A 21,623-nucleotide genomic window follows, 5' to 3' on the forward strand; every position below is an offset into this window, starting at 1 on the left:
GGGTTAATTTGTGTTGATGTGTTTCTTACGCACATGCGAACACAAAATAAAATACCAAAAAAGTATCTTATCCTCTTTTGAACAAAGTTATTCGAATGTTAACATGTGGATAAGCTCTATTGGTGTGTGATTATGCTGGATTCACAAAGGGACTTACATTCGAATGCCTGAGTGTTTGATTTGCTGGAACTTGAGTCCTATCTACTACTCACTGGGAGATAAAGAAATATCAAAAGCATAGGGTTGAGAGAATCTATTCTAGGACCTAGAATGTAAGAATATAGATGAATGACTAGTTGGAGTCCTACTGGGCTAGGTCTCACCATCAAACTAAACAATTCAACACCAGCTCAGTGCGATCTTCTAAGGGATGCTTTGAATATGTTCAAATCATTACATCATCTAACACTGATCACCATTCAAGTTAATGCATGAACAATAGATGTGTAACAACTCGAGATTAAGCTCATTCAATGCTAGTTGACCACGCATGGCCCCCTTACAATCAACAAGAGGCTAGTGGTTTGTACTAGGTGGATTCCACGCGAGTGCATTCAGTAACTTCCTTCATTCAATCTAATTATCTATCATCTAAAACGAAGATTCAACAAGAGACCATGCATATTGCAAACAAATGACACACTTCACCATAACTTCAATGAAAATGGAGTTCATTTTCAATTTAGGCAACAATTTCTTGCCTTCTCCTAATCTACTCTAATTGCTATTCTATTCACTATTCTAGCTACTAACTCTTAGCTATTAACCTCTACAAATGAAGAGCTAGAGCTTTATATAGAGAGCTCTTTACATTTCAATGGCTCAGATTGATTTACAATCAATGGCTAGGATTACAAGATGGAAACCCTAATTAGGGTTTGTTACAACAAACTCCTTTAGCCAATGAGAAAATTACATTTAATGCATGAGAACCAATAGGAAATAGGGGTAGGTACATCGGAGTTTGTGCCATCACTGGTGAGTCAGGTACATTGAATTTGGACATGCTGATGTGGACCTATTTGACTGGAGGAATAGTGATTGGGATGCCACCTTGTCTTGCATTTGTGCTTGGTCAGGGAACTTTGTATCTCTTGATATTCTATGAGAAGCTTAACTTTGATTAACTCTTTTGAAACTATCTGCTTCTTCAACGTACCCTTGCACTGACTTTGGTTGATCCTCCTTCGTCCTTGATGTACCTAATGAATAGCATACCTCTCCTTGACTCTCTTGTGTTTGATGAAGTCTTCTCTTGATTTTGCATAATGGTGATAGGAAGTCATGGTTAAGTCACCTTCTCTAGTAGCTCATCTTGCCTTGAAATGTTTATAAGATCCTTCTTTTGATCTCTTGTGATCTCTCTGAGGATAGTTCTAACACTTGAAGTCCTTTGATTTCAGCAACACCCTGGGTACCTTCTCATGCATTTAAGGCGTCCTTGATGATGATGAAACTTGAAGAGGTTGCCCTTGTCCTAGTCTGATCTTCCTCCAACTTGATTTGATTGACCTGCAAAACAAACAAAAGATGGTGTCAAGCACTTATGATATATTTATCCTAAGATGGTATTTCTCACTTCAAACCATTAACAAGAAGGCATTAGGATCAATTTGCTCTGGATAACTTTGGAAGGACAGGCCCTATAATGAAATTCGCTCTAGATCCTCTCCAGGGACAAGCCCTATAATGAAATTCGCTCCGGATCCTCTCCAGGGACAAGCCCTATAATGAAATTCGCTCCGGATCCTCTCCAGGGTCAGGACCAATAATGAAATTCGCTCTGGATCCTTTGGAAGAGTCAGGAGCGAAATTGATTTTTTACTTGATTTTCCTTCATAAAACTCCATTTCTCATCGTTTTTTCATCAAATACAAGTCTTTTGCCCTCAAAAATGCTTAGGAATAGGTTACTTAAGAGGCTTAGGCAAGGTACAAGACTTCCTAAAGAAATTCGCTCTGGACCCTTTGGAAGGGTCAGGAGCTTAGGTGAATTTCGCTCTAGACCCTTTGGAAGGGTCAGGAGCGAAATTTGTCTTTAAGCCTCAAATTCATCATCTCTTTGCCTCAAATTAATTCTCAAGGCAAGTGTACATCAATCTCTTATCAACCATGCCTTAGGAACCAAGATTTTGATTTGAACAAGGAAGAAATAGAGGTTTTAGGAAATTTCGCTCTGGACCCTTTGGAAGGGTCAGGAGAGAAATTTGTCTTTTGACACCATTCATCTTCCATTCATCATCATTATGCCTTGAACTTAACTTATCAAACCTCCTCTTATCATGATCAAGTCAATTTGCCATCAATTTAGCTTAAAACAAGGTTCTTTTAGTGCATTAGGCAAAATAGAGTCTTTCTAGGAGTTTCGCTCTGGATCCTTTGGAAGGGTTAGGAGCAAAATTTGCATTTCTAGACTATCCACGCTCAACTTGCCTAGGACTTGTCCTTTCCACCCTTATCTTATCATACTCAAACCAACTTGCTCTCAAAGTGATGTCCATTCAACGCTTATGTTGAGGAAATAAGTCTTTAGAAGGATTTCGCTTTGGACCCTTTGGAAGGGTCAGGAGCGAAATTGATGTTTAGGCTCAAATTTTCCATCATTGACTCATTTTTCAACCTTTCCTCATCAAAAACAAGTGTTTTGCCTTCAAAAATGCTTGGGAATGGATTAGTTCATAGGTTTGAGCAAGGTATAAATTTCGCTCTGGACCCTTTGGAAGGGTCAGGAGCGAAATTTGCAATTATGCCCAAATTATTGACCTTCTCATCATTGACTTGGTTGCACACATCAATACTCTCTCAATAACGCCCTAGTGATAAGGTTTATAATGCAAATTAGGACCAAGAAGAGAGATCCAAGGAAATTCGCTCTCGACCCTTTGGAAGGGTTAGGAGCAAAATTGGCCTAATTGCTCCAATTCATAACGTTTAGTGACCATGACCTACTCAAATGCATGTCTAAGGGCACCTCTAAGTTCAATCAACCTCAATTAATGCTATGGAACCTAAACTTGAAGCAAATTAGGGAGATCCAAGGAAATTCGCTTTGGACCCTTTGGAATTAGCCTTAAATATCACTCAAACATTCAAACTTTACCCTCACTCATATTGTCCTGGCTTTAGATCAAAGATGCAAAAATCGGGAAAAAATTGGAAAAATCGCGATTTTTCCCGATTCAAACCCGTTACCGGTAAAATCGTCTGCAAAATCGCGAAAGATTTTTTTAAAAAAATCGGCCCTAGTTTGATTGTGAAAATCGTTGAAAATCGCGATTTCAAGTGTTAAAAATTGTCGGAAAAAACAAAAGGCAAATGTTTTTTATTTTATAAAGTGTGAAGTGCCCTAAAAACGTGAATATTTCATCGCGGCAGTCCGCATTTCCTCCATGGCGACGGAATATTTCATCGCCCGGGTTCAACTTCAGACGGCGACGACAGTCTGCATTTCCTCCACGGCGACGACAGTTTGGACTCTGCATTTCCTCCACGACAATCTGCAACGGTTAGTGCTACTCCGAAATGCATATTACATTCATTTACGGGTTTGCTTTGAGTGGCACCAATGGAATAAATTCGTAGTATATTGTTAAACTTAATATATATTTACAAGTTTACTGTTAATATATATATAAATTATATTGTTACTTATATTTACAAGTTTACTTAATATATAATTATATATTGTTTTCCTGCATGTATATTATATTTCATAGTATACTATTACAGTATTACTCATTACATAGTATATATAAATTATAAAGTTATAAACTGTTACATAATATTTTGCATAAATTCATAGTATATTTCAAATAGTATACTGTTATGTAATATATTTCATGTATAATTATGAAAACAGTATACTGTTTGAATTTTTGAAATATACATGGAAAATTCAAAAGAGAATTAAACTGTTAGTAACTTAGTATACTGTAACACCAAACTGTTAATAACTTAATATATATTGTTTTCCTTGGTTCCATGTATATTTCATTATTAGCATATTTTTATACTATTTCATTATTATTAATAATAATTAGTTTAATGGAACTATTTCGTTATTATTAATAGTTTATTGAAGTCTTCTTTCATTAAAGTTGAAGTCTTCTTTTAAATAGTTTAATTGTGACTGTGTAGTAGTGTACAACCAGAATTTTCAAATAATAAAGTAATGGCGTAATATTAGACTGTGTATCTTAGAGTCTTAGACCGTGTATATTGTATACTGTATATGAATATGATTTTTTATGTTGACTCTCTCTTTTGCTAGGTTTCTTTCAAATATTTATAAAAGACAATGGCTTCTTCATCTATTGGTGGTGGTTAGAAGAGGGATCCTTTTGTGGAAACATGGCACACCAAGTGCAGTGGCAGGAGAGGTTATTTGTAACCATTGCACGAAAACTATGACAGGTGGCATATATCGACTCAAATATCACCTTACAAAGATCCCTGGAAAGAATATTACGGCATGTGCCAATGTTCCTGAAGAGGTTTAGAGGGAGGCAAAAGCAAGACTTTTAGGATATGAGCAAAATAAGGCAGAAAAAAAGAGGACAGCAGAGGCAATGGCAGGGCCAATGAGAGATATCAGTTCTACAGGGTCCGAAAATATTGGAGTGGGCAGCAATACATCTTAGTTTCTTCATTCCTCATAACACTCCTGGTGCGCAACCCAGATTGTTAGGTACTGCATGGATTAAGGAAATGCATCAGCAGACAAAAGAGGCAGTGGCTAGCTTTTGGTTTTACAACAATATTCCGTTTAGTATTGTTGAGACTCTGAGAGTCCATATTGGGAGCAAATGGTCAGTGGATTGACCATTTCTGGTAAGGGGTTCAAGTCCCCAACTCGTTATGAGTTGAGTGGGCCATTATTGCAGCGTGAGGTCCAAAACACACATCAATTGGTGGAACAACAAAGGAGGAATTGGGAAAAGAATGGCTGCACCATTTTATCTGATGGGTGGACGGATAGTAGGAATAGGACACTCATAAACTTTCTAGTTGCTTCAGGGGGACAGGTGTATTTTTAAAATCGATTGATGCCTCAAATGAAGTGAAGAATGCAGAAACCTTGTGCAACATGTTGGATGAGGTGGTGACCGAAGTGGGAGTGCAAAATGTTGTTCAGGTTGTGACCGATAATGCAACTGCATATGTGGCAGCTGGTAAACTTCTACAGGCTAGGCATCCGACATTATTTTGGAGCCCTTGTGCTGCTCATTGCCTTGATTTATTCCTCGAGGACAGAGGGAAACTTAGTTGGGTGAAGAATGTGGTTGAAGATGGAAGGGAAATCACAAAGTACATCTACAACCACACATGGGTCTTGGAGCTTATGAGACAACACATTGATGGTAAGGATCTTGTGCGTTCAGGAGTCACACGTTTTGCCACGAATTTCCTCAACTTACAGAGCATATTACATGCATTGCCCAACTTGAAGAGGATGTTTGTGAGTGAAAGATGGTTGGAGAGCCCTTATTGTAGGAAGCTTGAAGCAGAGAAGGTCGTGAAGGTCGTTTTTGATGATAGCTTTGGCAAACTCATGGAGGAGATCATCAATGTAAGTCTTCAAAGTTCAAATTTCAATTGATGATTTATTGTTTAATTTTCTAATATTACACATTGCTGATTTTTGTTAAATTTGTCATGTCTAGTTGTCAGAGCCGTTGGTGAGGGCTCTACGGATGGTGGATGGGGATAAAAACCCCATAGGGTATCTATATGAGGCCATGGATAAGGCCAAAGAGGCAATTCAACACATGTATGGGTCAGACAGGACCAAATATGAACACCCATATGGCGCATAATTGATCGAACGTGGAACCAACAACTCCACCAACATATCCATGTTGCTGCCTACTATTTGAACCCCAAGTTCTTTTACTCCTGCACTTTCAAAATAGACGAGGAGGTTCAACTTGGCCTTGACACATGTATTCAGAGGTTGGTTCCTGATGAAAATATTCAATACCTCATTGTTGATGAGTTGCAGAGGTACAAGAAGGAAGATGGGCCATTGTTTTCTTCACCTATTGGTATTCGTAAGAGAGACACCCTGCTACCAGGTAAAAAAAAATGTGCTCTTAAATCTATTTTACCATTTATTTCAATCTGTATGCTTATAAATTTTTTTACCAAGTTATAAATGCCAATTTGTATGCTTGCAGATCTGTGGTGGGAAGATTATGGTGCCACAACGCCTAATCTCCAAAAGCTTGCAATCCGCATATTATCTCAGCCTTGTAGTGCTTCTGGTTGTGAGCGCAACTGGAGTGTCTTTGAGGCCATTCACACAAAAAAACGCAATAGGTTGACTCAAAAGCGCTTGAATGACCTTGTATATGTGTAGTACAACCTTCGACTACATAAAAAGAGGGTACAAGGGAGCAATTCATATGAAGCACTTGACATTGATGAGATTGATCCATACACAGCGGATTGGATTGCTGACCCTGATGGTGCTACTGGTGATATTGATGTGGATGCATTTATCACTGACGCTCAGTTAGATGAGATGTAGAGGGAGGCAGTTGAATGGGCGACAGAGGTGGTAGAACGTGAGGAGGTGGGAGATGAGTTTGCTGATCCAAAAGATGCTGATTCCTCACCTGTTGAGGATATTGTAGTAGCAACAGCTACTGCTGCAACACCATCTACTTCAGCACCCACTCAACGGCAACAGAGTTCTTTGAGCTTTAGTCGTAGACGCAATCTATGATTTCCAGTTTTCAATGATATGAAACCATGAACTTAATATGTATTCAGACTTCATAGATTGATTTGTTTTTGTGGTCTAGAGACTCTAGACTCTACAATATGTATTTGACTCAAACGTATTTACTATTTTGAACTTGAACTTGTTTTTGGTATATCACTTTGCTATATGGTATGTATTTGACTCAAACTATGATTTATATATGATGGAAACTAGTAATATGCTATTGTGTTCTATAAATTTAGTGTGTACATGTGTTTATTAGAATATTTTAAGAAATTATATATTTTCAAATGTTCGATAATTTTGCCGATTTTTTCCCGATTCCCGATTTTAAAAAAATTTTCGGCCAAAAGATTTATTGCCAATAAAGATATTTACATCTTTGCTTTAGATCATGCTAACAAATCACCCTAAAGAAGCGCCTAGCTCAAAATGCTGGATCACAAGCACATCCTGACAATTTCGCCCAGGTACGATTAGAAAGATAGGACCTAAAGAGGAATTTTGCTCTAGATCCTTTGGAAGGGTCAGGAGTGAAATTTTGCTTTTTGGCTCAAATTCTCCAATTTTCTTCATCCCACTTGCTTGCAACTTGCTCATAAGGTATAGGTAGGTCATTCCTCACTCAGTCAAGGCGTAGGAGTAAGGATTTTAACCCATGTTAGAAGCAGGAGAGGTTTTTAGAGAAATTCGCTCTAGACCCTTTGGAAGGGTCAGGAGCGAATTTTGTGATTCTGCTCAAATTCATGACCTTTTCTCCAAATTTTTAGTTTAGCCTTGATCATTAGGGGTTTTCTAAGGGCAAAATAGGTCAATTTTATACCAATCAATGCCTAGAGGACAAGAACTCATCATCCATTGACTTGACCTATTCAAACCTTCAAAGGGAAAATCCTTGATGATACTCACTCACAAACCTTCATTCACTTCCTTAACTTAGAGACATAGGTCTCAAAAGGCAAGACTCCTAACATGACACAAAGACTTCCTTAAACTCAATCAAGACTCGACTCTCGAAGCAAGACCCAGGCCTAACCAAGAGAAAGCTTTCAACAAAGACCCTAACCTGGACTACCTACTGACCCATTTGAGCCTAAGCAGACCATCCCATCCTAACGAGCCCTCTGGCGACCCTTCAATGCAAAGACTAATAGCCAAGAACCAAATAGACTAAGCCACGAAGACTAACCCTAGAAAGCAAAAAAGCAGGGGTCCCCATTTGCAATGGGGCGATGTGTGAATACGTCACAACAATTTGCAACTTGCATCTAATTTAAACAAATATTTATTTTTGGGATTTAAATAATATTTAATTTATTTAAATATGAGAGAAAGGATTTTAGGATAAGATGAATTAATTAAACAAATATGTTTTATTTATTTAATTAATAGTTGAATGATGGTTTAATTTTAAAATAAATATCAAATATCTATTTAATTAAGTGGACAGAAATAGGTGTCTACAGTAAGGTCTTGAAAACACGGTCAGCACAGTGAAGGCTGGATGTTAGAACTCATGCTGAGAATGAGATTGCTGGGTAAAAATCCACCCCTAAAACAAGCTCACACTAGGGTACATGTCTTGGACCTCAGTGTTATTACTGTGGGGTGTCTAAAACTGGAAGTTGTCATTGTATGTTGTATGTTAAACAATAAGAAGACCACTATTAGCATCACCTGCTATCAATTCTATGAAAATGTTTCAGATGTCATGTCGTGGATGATAAATATGGGTAAGTTTTATGGTGTTTTTAATTAATGAAGCCTATAGGATGCTAAATGTCTGGATTAGTATAAATTTCACATATCAACTTAATATAGTTGTTGTACGTCAAATAATAGGAAATGATATCTCAATGCAATATCAAGATGTAATTTAATGATCATAAAAAAATTGTATTTATTTTCTATGCAGGATTTTAATTTGAAGTGTTTATGCTTTTCGCACATTATTAGCATGGAATTTTAATTATTTTGGTGTTGGGACATTAATTGGTTAATCCTGTGGCCCTTATTTCCCATATGCTAGGCATATGCCTTTCTGTTATCACTGTGTTTATTTTTAGTTTTTAAAATACTTGCGAGTTCAGTACTGCTTCTCATTGCAAGATAATAAAAAAGATGATCAATTTGGTTGGCATTCTTCCAGGTGGTCTGCATTTGTGGATGATGGGAAGATCAAAGTTTTGAATGTGGAGAAAGTTCCATCTGATTTTAAGGTTTCTGGTGGGGAGGTTATTCTAGAACAAATTTGAGTTGTTAACAAGAAGGTATTAATAGATTTGAGTAAAGCATTTTCATGACTTTGATTGGTCTTTAGCCTCTCAGAGTTTTAGTCCATCACAATAATGAAACTTAGTGGTAACATGAACTATTAACGTCCAGCTCAGTATTTTTTTGATTAAAATCTGAGAATTTAAGTCCACTACAAAGAATTAGGCTTTAGTGGTAACACAAAAACTATATAACCTCCAGCTCAGTATTATTTTAATGAAAATTTAGTATTTAATATCCAAAAATACAATGAGCAGTTCTCTATTTTTGAATGTTTGAATATGAAATTATGAGTATGTTAAGTAATGCAGCAATATTAGGAGGATTTGTCATTTTTTTTGATACTGATGAAAGTAGGATTGAAAAGGCCCAAACCTTGTACAATAGCGCAGCTAGAAGGCAGACAAAGCAAGTACCATGACATATAGGACAAACCAAAAGGTCCAACAAAACAAATCAAAGTGCTACACAACTGCAGCTCAGCTACTACACACAATAATAATTAAAGAAGAAACAGCATGGGACCCTGGCGCCCAGATTCATGTTGTCCTAAGAGGGACTGTTAACCAAAGTGTAAACAGGCATGAATATTGATGTGAACTTCATGAGCATTTTACTGCCATGTAACCATGCTCTTGCACTGAGAGAGTGGACAATCAGCAACTAGGTGGTTGATGTTAAAATATCTTTTCGACACGGGAGACTCTAATAGTCAAACAATTGAGACCAAGTCCTATCCCTCACCAAAACTGTGTCCCCATGAAGATGGGGAGGTAGAGTGACCCATGTAAGAAGTGGTAAGAGTCACCTTCAAGAAATGTTCAATAGAGTTGCCTATGGCCTCATAGTAGGAATCCAAATAGGTTTAATGTTAAGAGGTTTGAAAAATGGGTTGAAGGAGACCAACGCTTGATCAAAAGAGAGTGTTCTCCCTGTGGCCACAACCCACCATCAAGCACCAAATCCCAACCTTTGAAAATCAAAAGATGGAATGAAGAAACGCCTGGCACCAGGGAAGAGTCTGATCTTCCCTTCAATGATAGACCTCTAAAAGCCCAAGAACCAATTGTGAAGATCAAGGGAAGGCCAAAAATTGTTGAATATGCAAACCAAACCCCTATGTAGATAAGAATCTTCATTTTCTAGAACATCTTAACCACATGCCAACACAAGGGAGGATTGTGCACAGGGAAGGGGGCACAATTTAGCTTGCTGAGAACAAGGAGGAACCCCAGAACTAGCAATGTTAGCATATGAACACTGGCAATCAGACCTCTAAGTAATATCCTTCTTGCCAGAAGCACTGTGGCGACCAGGAGAATTAGCTGTCACATGAGTGGAAACCTGCAGGGCCCTGGGCCAAATCTGAACCACTCCCAATGCCATCCCTAGAAGATTTCGAGGGCATTATTGTTTAAGTAGTTTCTGTCCACTCATTGGTAGCCAGTTGCATCTATTTCTAGTGTTCTTCCAACAGCAGAATCAGCAAACATCCATCTGTAACAAATTCCCCACCTGCTCTTGCCAAAGATAGCTAATATGGGCAAGTTATCGCAGATGTGTATGCATCTGTGATTCTCACATGGGGGAGTATAAATGGGGATTTATGTAATTTTTACAATTTGAAGGGTAGAAATTTCATGCATCAGTTCAGGGTTTTCCATATTGGAATTCTTGGTCACGGGTTTCACATTTTGGGCCAAGGTCCAACTCTTTATGGCCTTTTCTTTTTCATTTTAAGTTGGCTTAGTAATGACTAAGGGTGAGAAGTTGCTTTCTAAATTCCAAGTTTTTTAAAATCAAGAAATACGATATTATCACAAAGAATAGGACAAGTCCTAGATTTGTATCAAGAAGCATATTACCATATCAACAATACTTCATCTACTAATAAAACCATTAAAGCAATATAAACTACCAGCATATATATTCAGACATGAACATTAATCACTCCAAACAATATAAACTAAAGATCTACTAATAAAACCATTAAAGCAATATAAACTACCAGCATATATAATTCAGACATGAACATTAATCACTCCAAACAATATAAACTAAAGACCAATGTTTTGCATAATTTTATTTTAGTGTTTGCAGTGCGTTACATGCAAGACGCTACTTTTTAAATTGCATGCAAGAACTGTTTTCACAAAGTTGCTTTTTAGTTTTTTAGATTTTTTTTTTCAGTATTGCATGTTTTCAATGGATTCCAAGCTTTTATTCTATTGTCAATCCTTGTAATACTAAATTGAGGCTTTTCTAACGCACTCCAAAAGTCTACTCATCCATAGTTTACTATGTATATTTCCTTTGCGATGTCCCATCGTCTTATTACTTGGTGTTTGATTGTAAAATAATATTTTTAGAAGTAGACATTCTCAAACCAAATCTATACATATTTTTCTATAATCGATCAATTTAAAAAAATTATTAATAAAATTTCCAATTCTTTTGGAAACACAGTTTGATCAGAGCTCATGTGATCATGCATATACAATATAAATCCAGTCAAAAGTCCTATTCATTTATATACCACCATAAACCTTCTTAAAGATCCTTTGACAATTGTTTTTACTAAATTGGCAAAAACACTCTTCATAGATGTCCTCTATACTTTTAACATGCAAATTTAGTAGACTTTTGCAAACCTAAGGGTTTTACCTTGAGCATGGTATCAATGTTGGATTCCAAATCAAAGCTAGCCTAATTCGCTAACAAAATATTTTATTATGGCACTTCCCAAGGAAATGATATTGAGCTTAGGAAATTAAATAAGTGGTCATAAGTTACGATATTATTGGAATTGTATACATTTTCAATGTTCAATTTATATATATTATTTTTCTCAAGTGTGCATTGTACCGATACTGATTTTTAATACAATAGTTTAGTGACTTTTTATGCTATAGTTTAGTTTGATGATGTGACTAGAGATGATTTTACAAATAATTATAAAAAATGTTGCTATAAATTGCAATATTTCTTAATTAAATATATTTAAAAATATATATGGCAGTTCCCAAGGACATGGACATAAATTTAAAAAATAGTCATAATATTGAAAATTGTGTAACCACTAAATTTATTAAAAAATATATAATACTTTCCAAGAGTATACTTCGACATTAATTTAAAAGGTGGTCAAAATATTGAAATTGACTAGTTTTTTTTTTCGAGAACTCTTAATCTGATTTAAACTTTTCCAAATGACTTCTGAATTTTATTAATTTATCATAACTTTGTTTAAGAGATTCAAGTAAAAAATCTAACACTTTCTCTATCTTCCATGCTTGAAATGATAAGTGAAGACCATTTTTTGTTGAAGCTAAAATGAAGTCACTAAGCAGTAAACTAGGACTGGATGTATGTTAGTATTGCCCACTTGTTGAAAGAAATCTAAAAATGATCTCCTCAACTATTAACCACATTGATTAGCAAGAAAATCAGATTCGATGCATCTATAATGCCCCTACCAAATTTTGTTAACAAACTTGCAATTTTTTCAACTTTTAATGCACCAACATTTCATTAAGCAATTGGTGGAACATTGGAATTTTTGAATTCACTGATTAAGAACAGTTGCAACTATCTATTATTGTCATAAGAATTTTGACAAATAATTGTCATGCATTGGACACACCATCAACATCTTCAACACACACATAATTAATTTTCATAATTCGAGATGTTGATATACATAATTCCAAAGAAATTATACATATAATTTCAATATGGTGATGTAAAAACTAGAAATATGTATACAAATAAAAATTAATGGTCGGTCTTGAATTATTGATGGAGGCAAAATTTAATAAATAATTTTTAATTAATATCAAACTAGTTGAAACCACTTATAATGTGATATAAAGTTAAAAATTATATTTAAGTGTTGTCCAAACTCCTCAAAAGCTTTGTGACCCCTCCAAATTTCCCTTGCTTCATTTAACTTCCTTTCCCCTTACCACACAAAGGTGGTACTTACGGTAGATAATGGAAATAATATAGGAGTCCTTTGAACCTAATCTCAATAATAGATGTAGGAAAAAGCTCTTTCCTTAAAGTCTTTTTTCATTGCATCAAGTTGGATAAACAAAGTTGAATATTGAAATATTTATCGACCATGCAATACAAAATTTCAAACGTTAAGCACATTGGTGAACTCGTATGAATTCTCTTGATCAACTAAGTGGGTTCTTGTCCACAAAACTAATTGTCAAAACAAACTTGAATATTGAAATATTTATCGACCATGCAATACAAAATTTCAAATGTTAAGCACATTGGTGAACTCGTATGAATTCTCTTGATCAACTAAGTGGGTTCTTGTCCACAAAACTAATTGTCAAAAGGGTTTTCATCCTTCACAACTAAGGAAGATGAAAAGAGTTCAATCTTACACAAGAAAGTAATTTGATAATGAACAATGGATAATCCACATCTTGCCTAAACCCTCCTTATATATCCTTTTTGTTTCTTTTTTTCAAAAATCTTTTTTTCTCTTTTTTATTAAACTTTACGTTTGGGCCCAAAAATAATTAAATAAAGCTGCAACAATTTAAATATTTAACTATTTAACTGTTTGTTCCACAACAACCAAAGTTACGAAAAATATTAAAATATCTCATATACGAATTCTAACCACACTACCAATATGTCAAGTACACCAATAACTGAAATACTTCCAATGGCAAATTGACAAGTTGAGTATACTTAATAAAAAGATTAAGTATCTAACAAAGTAAATTTATTCTAAATTTGAATGCATTCATCATAAGGTTGACATTTTGTTATAAATGAGAAGGTATATATGACACCCTCTTTTCTAAGTCAATGAGAGGCTCACTAAGTTTACAAGAGACTATAGTCCTTGTCCAAATATCCTTTTAGGGACTCTAGATGCAAACCCTCGAGTTTTTTGTGCCATTATCCCTTGACATATAATGAGTCAAAGAATTTTTAATACCTGTGAAGGATCTTTTATTTTAGTTAGGGTGCAATATGGAGTAAAGAAGGTTTATAAGAAAATCAAGGTCTCTCCACTTGTTTTTCTAATGAATCTATAATGGAGGAAACACAATAGTATTTTTTTTATGTTTGTGCTCCCTACTAGTAGCAAAACAAGCAAATCTCACTAAGATTATTGTGTTTTGTTCCACAAAACAAGCTCACATAACTAAGAGAGGTGACTCAATTTCAAGGTGAAATGTGATAAACATATGAATCCAAGGGAAGACTAAGGAGGCAACAATAATTGAAATCTATTTTTGTGATGGAAAATCAAAGACATGTTTTTGATTAAAATAGCAACATTAACTAGGGTGCTGACCCTTTACATTGTCCAAGACTATCAAAAAACAAAATTTCAACCAATCTAGACAAGTGAAGAAAGCCAACAAAAACATTACAAACTCAGCCCCAATCAAGGGGGAATAGAGACATCCAACCCCAAAGTGGGGGAAGAGGTGGGGGGGGAAGGGAGAGGATTTCCCCTTCCGCTATTGACGAACCACCGTCCAAGCAATAGAGTCATTAGGGTCCACAAACTGTAGATCATTTGGTAGGGAGCTGGTAGAAGGCAGACCAGAAAGGGTCTCCATAGACTACAAGGGGGGCATAGATGATTGGACCGGAGAAGTAACAACAGTAGCGTCCGGGAACAAGGGGTTAGACTGCAAATCCGGTTGGGCAGTAGGAGCACCCGAATCGTCCGAGAGTCCCTCCAAAGCGTAGACCGTTAAATGGTCCAGAGTAGCATCCTTCCACTAGGTGGGGACCCCTCGTCAACAAGAAAACGAGTAGTCTAAGGCTAGGTGGCCAGTGGCCTCAAACTGCTAAAATTATCATGTTGTGTATACAAAATGAAAAATCCTACAAAGTAGAGGATTTCAAATTATAAATATTCTAATCAAATTATAAATGACATGTTGTGTATACTTGACAAAATGAAATGTCCTACAAAGTAAAGGATTTCATTGTGTATGACTACAAAGTAGAGGATTTCAAATTATAACTATTCTAATCATCCTCGAGAACTTAAAGTAGTTGTGTGATGTACTTCTCTTAGCATACTTTTCTAATAAAATTATCATGAGGTGGGTAGCCAAGATTGTGTCTTTTGAATTTTGTGCTCCCTAGTAGTTGCCAAACAACAAAATATCACAAGCTTATTATGTTTTATTCAAGGCACCATGGTCATATTACAAAGAGGTGAAACATGACTTCAAAGTTAACAAGGACAAACATATGCATCTAGGCAAAGACTAAGGAGACAATAGAGATTGAAACATGGATTCTTGTGATGGCAATTCGACACATAAGTATACTTGATGAAGTCTCACAAAGTAAAGGATATCAAAAAGCATTATGGGAACCCTAATGGAAACAATAAGTACAATGATCATATTGTTTTGAGTTTTTCATGCTCACAATTTCAAATGTGAATTTATCCTAAATTTTGGATGCATTCATGATAATGATGGCAGTTTTTTCCAAATGAGAAGATTGCATACACCATATTTTCTAAGGCAATGAGAGTCTCACTATGTTTTAAAGATTTTGCAGTCCTTGTCTAAATGTCATTTCCAAGAGTTTTTAATTTTATTTTCAAGCATACCTAACAATTGCCCCTATTAGAGGAATCTTTTTAGCACAAAATGTTCAATGACATTAAACATTTTTCAAGCCTATTTAGCAAACATGTAAGTTAAATTGTCACATCAACCACTTCCATGATGGATGACTCTATAGGAAAAAAAAAAGATTAAAATTTCATTCAAAGAGGACATGGAGACCACACATTTAGTGAGGGAATGATGATTGAGGGTGGAGGTGTCACGCTATTAACGAGGCATGACACCTTATCGTTTTCCTCCAGGTTTCGCATGAAAAGGACAAACCACATGACATGCAAGAGAATATAGTATGGACATCCATCAACACATTTGGTGGGTGTAAATGCCAAACTCTACAACCTGTGGCCATCTCCTCTCTATTTGTTTGAGTGGATAGATGTGTAACACTAAGCCGTGGGACACAATTCTTTATAATGATACATTGCTTCAAAGCAGTTCATTGAGGGATATGTCTATGCAACCAACAAAATGATAGACAATTTTTGCCATTTATTAATTGAATTAAAAATTACAAGACAATTGTGTTGTGATTTTTAATTTACTTAATAAATGGCAAAAAAATGTCTAATCGAGACCATTTTGTCGACTGCATAGCCATGGAGTTCATTAAGCAAGTGGATCCACTCTCACCAATTGGATCACCTAGATTCACCCTCAATACGGAGGAATCATTTGAACAAGAACAAGATAAGTAAATATTAACGATATCTATGATAATAACTATGGTAGTTTATTATTATAGCTTATATTTAAATTTACAATGGCCTTTAAATAAATGAATGGTTAAGGATTCTAATGACATGAAAGAAGTGGAGTTTAAATTATTGATGTCAATGCTAGTTTGAAAATTGTATACATGTAGTTTCATGATTAATACATAAGAAGTTTGTTATAAAAGTATATAGCGATAACACCTCCATGCAATATAATGACAATGAAAAACTAGAAACGTGTTGGGATATGCTATTTTAATTGTTTAAGATAAACTACTTAACATATTTGCAACACAACATAAAAAGGTAATTATTTTGTAATATGTCATCTCTTTTTTGTATTTGTTATTTATTCTCAAAATATACAAGATGGCATAGCCTCCAAAAGATTAAAAAATTTGAAAATTGGATTCTTATTACAACCTTGCCTTATTCTATACCCAATCATGCACACTCTAATGTTGCATCAATCAATGGATGCCATAAAGGAGAAGGTTCTCAAAAGGTACCCTTTTAGTTTGATCCATTTGATTTTTTATTAAAATAAGCACCAAAAAAAGGGTGTTGTCCCTGTATACAAACAACCCATAGGCGGCATAAAGAAGACAACAAAACAAGGGTGTTGACCCTGTACAAGCTCAGGTCGAATAGGCCAATAACAATAGGTCAAAGGACCACTACTAAAAGGCCTACCAAACCAACAACAACACAATAGTAGAAAGTTATGAACCCAACTAAAGAGTGGGGAGAATCACCCCTAACTCAACATTTACCTTTATGCCTACAAAAAAACAATAGTTCAGATAGTACTATTGTTAGGGACATCATTACAAGTAAGATCAAGCTTGGAAACCCCCTCAGAGAAACCATCCACTCTTGGAGAAGACTGTTGCTATAGAACAACACTTGGAGTAGACTCACTAGGAGCAAACTGTTGTTGTAGAACAAGAGCAACATGAGAAGAAGAGGGGGTCACACTAGTAGCATCCATGGGGCCAACAAAGGCCACAACAACAATAAGAAGCACAACCTCATTCCAAGAGGAGTCCACATCAGTAATGGAAGAGTCATTAGAATCAAGAGCCTTGATAGTCAAGTGGTCATCACTGGCATCTTTCCACCAAGTAGCAACACCTTTACAATGAGAGAGAGAACAATTTGAAGATAAGTAACCAATTGAGAAACATCTACGACAATGAAATGAGAGACACTCATAATCCAGCAATTGAGTCCATGGCCTATCCCCAACCATAAGAACCACATCCCCAAGAAGAGGCATAGAGATATGAATGCCAATTAAAATGTGAGCAAAAGTAGAATGACCCATGGAGGATGTGGGATCATCCACCTTCAAGAAGCGGCTAATAGAGTTGCCAATGGCCTCGTAACAAGAATGTTCCCAAAAATGAAGAGGATTGGGAAGGTGAACCCACAACCAATGCACATTAAATGGTTCCATAAGAGGGTTAAAATAAGTTGTCCAGGGTTCGACAAAGAGGGAGTTAACTTCCCAAACCCACAGCTTGCTAGGCACCAGGTCATGATTCTTGAAAGAAGCGAAGGAAGTGATTAAATAAACCCTGAGCATAAGGGAAGAGCTCAATGCTACCAAAAACCAAAGGTTTCCAAGAATCACTCACCCAACAATATAGATCAAGAAAAGGCCAAAGCCCCACAAATATGCACACAAACCCACAACGTTGGTAGAAAGCAACATTCTCCACCACAAACCACCATAGGGGAAGTCTTGGCACAAGGAAGAGGGTGAGATTTCCCTCTGGAAGGAAGAGCAACAACAGATCTGGCAATACCGATGAAGCTCTGCTCACCAGAAGGTCCAGGAGAGACACTAGCATTAACCCTAACATGACCACCAACATTAGAGGCAATACCAAACCTAGTATCATTTGAGGGGGCGTGGAGGCAATAAACCCTGAAGAAGGCTAGAGGCAACAACCATTATAGCGGGCAAAGAAGATGCAACCCCAAAACCATCCTCATGCGGAATACCCACAATAGAGAGCTGAGGTGCAGAAGGGCGGCCCCAAAGAATAGCAAAAAATGAATTCTGCTGAGAGGGAAACATGGGTGCAACGACAGGCATCACAACGACAACTTCAGACATCACAATGTCATAATATCGTCGTTCTCAGGGATTGAACCCGAGTCACCCCGATCCATTTGTTATTCATTGGGTTTGTCACACTAATCTCAATTTATGATCTAGTGAATGTGGTATGTTTGACTTGTAATCCCAATAATACTACCTACAAACTAGTTACAATTTTTTTTATGACATCCTAAACCTACAAGAAAATTGTCATATCTCCTTGCAATGCATGACATACTAGTAAATGTAAGGCATTCCATGTTTTTGGTCTTTAAGAATTTACTCCTCAACACAGGAATGCTCAATTAATTCTTCTAATGTCATTTACTTGTTTAGACCCTTAATGGTCTATGGTAAAAATTCAGATATGTATGTCATTTCCTTCAATGTCAAGTTGATAATTAGGTAGAGATCTACTTATCTTATTGTGTTATGACAAGAAGTTCATCTTTTAACATTTAAAACCAATCTGTTTAGTTGGTAAGTTATGGTTATTGCCTTCTTTTGCCTTACTAAGACTATTTTGTGTTGTAAAATAACTACCTTTGGCAAAGAATAAAGTTATTATATAGCTATTGAGCCTAGTTGACACAAGTATAATGATAGTTGAAATGGGTTGTTCTAACTCTCAAGAGTGTTGTGGGTTTCATGGTTGTGTTTTATTGGTTTTTGGATTAAATACTTGTTATTTGAATAATCTATAAAACACTATGAGATGTATACTTGCTATAATAATATTACTATCTACACACCACTACCAATACATTCAATGTGAATGAGTTGTGATTGTAGAGTGCCATGAGTAGATGATACCTTCAACTATGTCAAAGGTATGCTTAATTAGACCATTAAGGAACACCAACCCCATAGCATTGTTCCTAAGGGATGTTGTTTATACTTGTTAGTGATAGCCAAACAAAACTGTTATCAGAAAAGCATGCACCCTTGCTGAGCCATCAACTCAACAACCTCGTGAAACATGAAAACAACCCCGAAGTGTGGGACCTTGTGCAAGGGGGTTGAGTCTCCAAAGAAGGCCGACTTCCTTCTCAATCTAGGTGCAGGTGTTGAACCAACTCAGCACTTGAAAACTTACTCCTAAGCCTATCCTAACAACTTGCAGAGGAAAAGGGAAGAGGGAAATGCTTAAAATGAAAGGAGGTGATGCACCAAGACAAGAGATTTGTTTCTCTCCTTACCTGAAATGACAAAGAATCAACTGAAATACCTAGGAGATGCACAAACTTCAGTTGTATGAGTGACCCCAATGCATGTATGGAGGTTAGAATTCACTGAATGTTAAGAGGGGAGAAGGTTTCCCACAAGTCACACTCAGAAATAAATTAACACAACCTCGAGGAACTGGAAAAAGGGCGAAGCAAGGAAGCTTGGAACCTCGGGGTTCCGGAGTTTCGGGAAAGAAGAAGGGAAGCAAAGGAGGGAACTTCGGGACCTCGAGGTTCCAAAGAAATAAAGGAAGAAAGGCTAGGAGGGAACTTTGGGACCTCGGAGTTCCGGGGAAGGAAAGAAGAAGAGAAAGGAACTTCGGAACCTTGGGGTTCCGAAATTTCGGGGAACAGAAGAGGAGGGGAAAAGAAAGGGAGGAACTTCAAAACCTCAGGCTTCCGGAGTCCTGAGAAAATAAAGGAGAGGTAGCAAAGGGAAGGAACTTCAGAACCTCAGGGTTTTGGAGTTCCGGAGAAGAAAAACAAGAGAAGGCAAAGAGAAGGAACTTCGAAACCTTGGAGTTCCAGAGTTCCGGGGAAGGAAGAAAAGGCCAAGGGAGGAACTTCCTCCGAGCAAGGCAACACCTCACACTTCATAATTCTTTTGCTTTTCTCCTTGACCAACTGGGGCAGTGCTGGTCCATGGATTGTCTCTGATCGGTTCTTACTGATGGACCAAAGGTGTCATAAAATGACAACATTTTTGGCGATTTTTGCGGGATGCTTGCCTGCTCAACATGAAGTCCAGAAGCCTTGAGCATCCATTGGGCACTGAGTCATTGAAAAGACCCAAAACATGCGTGCAACATCAATTGTAGGAAAACTAGAAACTAGAGCACACACCCTCTTAAGGAGAATGCGACAGGTGCACAAGCACTTTATGAAAGCAAAACAACTTCTAGTCTAATATTTACATAATCATCAACACCCTCTTCAAAAGTAGGGCTTGGGATGAATCCCATTCATTGGGATCAGAAGACCTTCACCATCAAGCTTGGAGAGACGAAATGCATTGGCCTCCTTGCAACTAGTGATGACATATGGACCACTCCAAATAGCATCAAATTTGGAGTGTCGCCCAACCTTGGCTTTTTCTGCATCCCACTTTAGAACTAGGTCCCCCTCTTTGAAGATCCTATTAGTCGCTTTTTTGTCAAAAACTTTCTTGACCTATTCTTGATGAGTCTCAAGTGTATGCATAGCCTGACTTCTAACCTCCTCTAGCTCCATCAACTCAGCTAGCCTTACTGTCATGGCATCATTCTCTGTCAATTCTAGTTGATGTGCTAGTTCAAGAGAGCTTAACTCTAGGGAAGTTGGGAGTCTGGCTTCCTTCCCATATACCAGCATGAAAGGGTAGTTACCGATCGCCCTCTTGGGTGTGATCCTGTCAGCCCATAAGGTTGTCCTCAACTTAGTATGCCATGCCCTCTGATTGTCTTCAATCGTCCTTTTAATTATCCTGATGAGGTTCTTGTTGGAAGATTCAGCTAAGCCATTACCCTGAGGTAATAATTGGATGACGTCTTCAAGTATACACCATGCTTAACTACCCAAGAACTAATTTGGGTTCCAACGAATGCCCTGGCATTGTCTGATATGATGAGGGAGGGGACACCAAATCTTGTTACAATTCCATCAAGGAATTCCAATACCGAGGCCTCAGTGGCATCCCTCAATGCAACTGCCTCTATCCACCTAGTGAAGTAATCTGTTGCGGCCAAGATCCACTTATGGCCAGCACTAGAAGGTGGATTTATCATGCCAATGAAGTCTAAACCCCATTGTATGAATGGTTGATCTTCTTGGATGGGGTGAAGAGGTAGGGCAACTAGTCTTTTCTTTCCAGAGAAGAGAGCACATTTATCACAATTCTTCACCCATCTATGTGAGTCACTGAACAAGGATGGCCAGTAATAACCAACCCTCATTATTTTGA

General features: G+C 37.0%; 1 protein-coding gene and 1 long non-coding RNA gene across 2 annotated transcripts in view; both read left to right on the forward strand.

Annotated features, from left to right (window-relative positions):
• Positions 1-9,264, forward strand: part of LOC131041575 (peroxiredoxin-2F, mitochondrial) — a 34,471-nt gene extending 25,207 nt beyond the window's left edge. Inside the window, exon 5 of the mRNA XM_057974702.2 lies at positions 8,876-9,264. Within this exon, the coding sequence (XP_057830685.1) occupies positions 8,876-8,981 (106 nt within the window). The 3' untranslated portion in view covers positions 8,982-9,264. The remainder of the gene's footprint in view (positions 1-8,875) is intronic.
• LOC131041576 (uncharacterized) lies at positions 3,944-8,860 on the forward strand. The gene is made up of 3 exons (XR_009105048.2): positions 3,944-5,568; positions 5,663-6,073; positions 6,176-8,860. It is a non-coding gene; the product is annotated as an uncharacterized LOC131041576 (long non-coding RNA).
• Positions 9,265-21,623: the final 12,359 nt, after the last annotated feature.

The sequence above is a fragment of the Cryptomeria japonica genome, chromosome 8 (genome assembly GCF_030272615.1).
Source record: "Cryptomeria japonica chromosome 8, Sugi_1.0, whole genome shotgun sequence".
Lineage (NCBI taxonomy): Eukaryota > Viridiplantae > Streptophyta > Pinopsida > Cupressales > Cupressaceae > Cryptomeria > Cryptomeria japonica.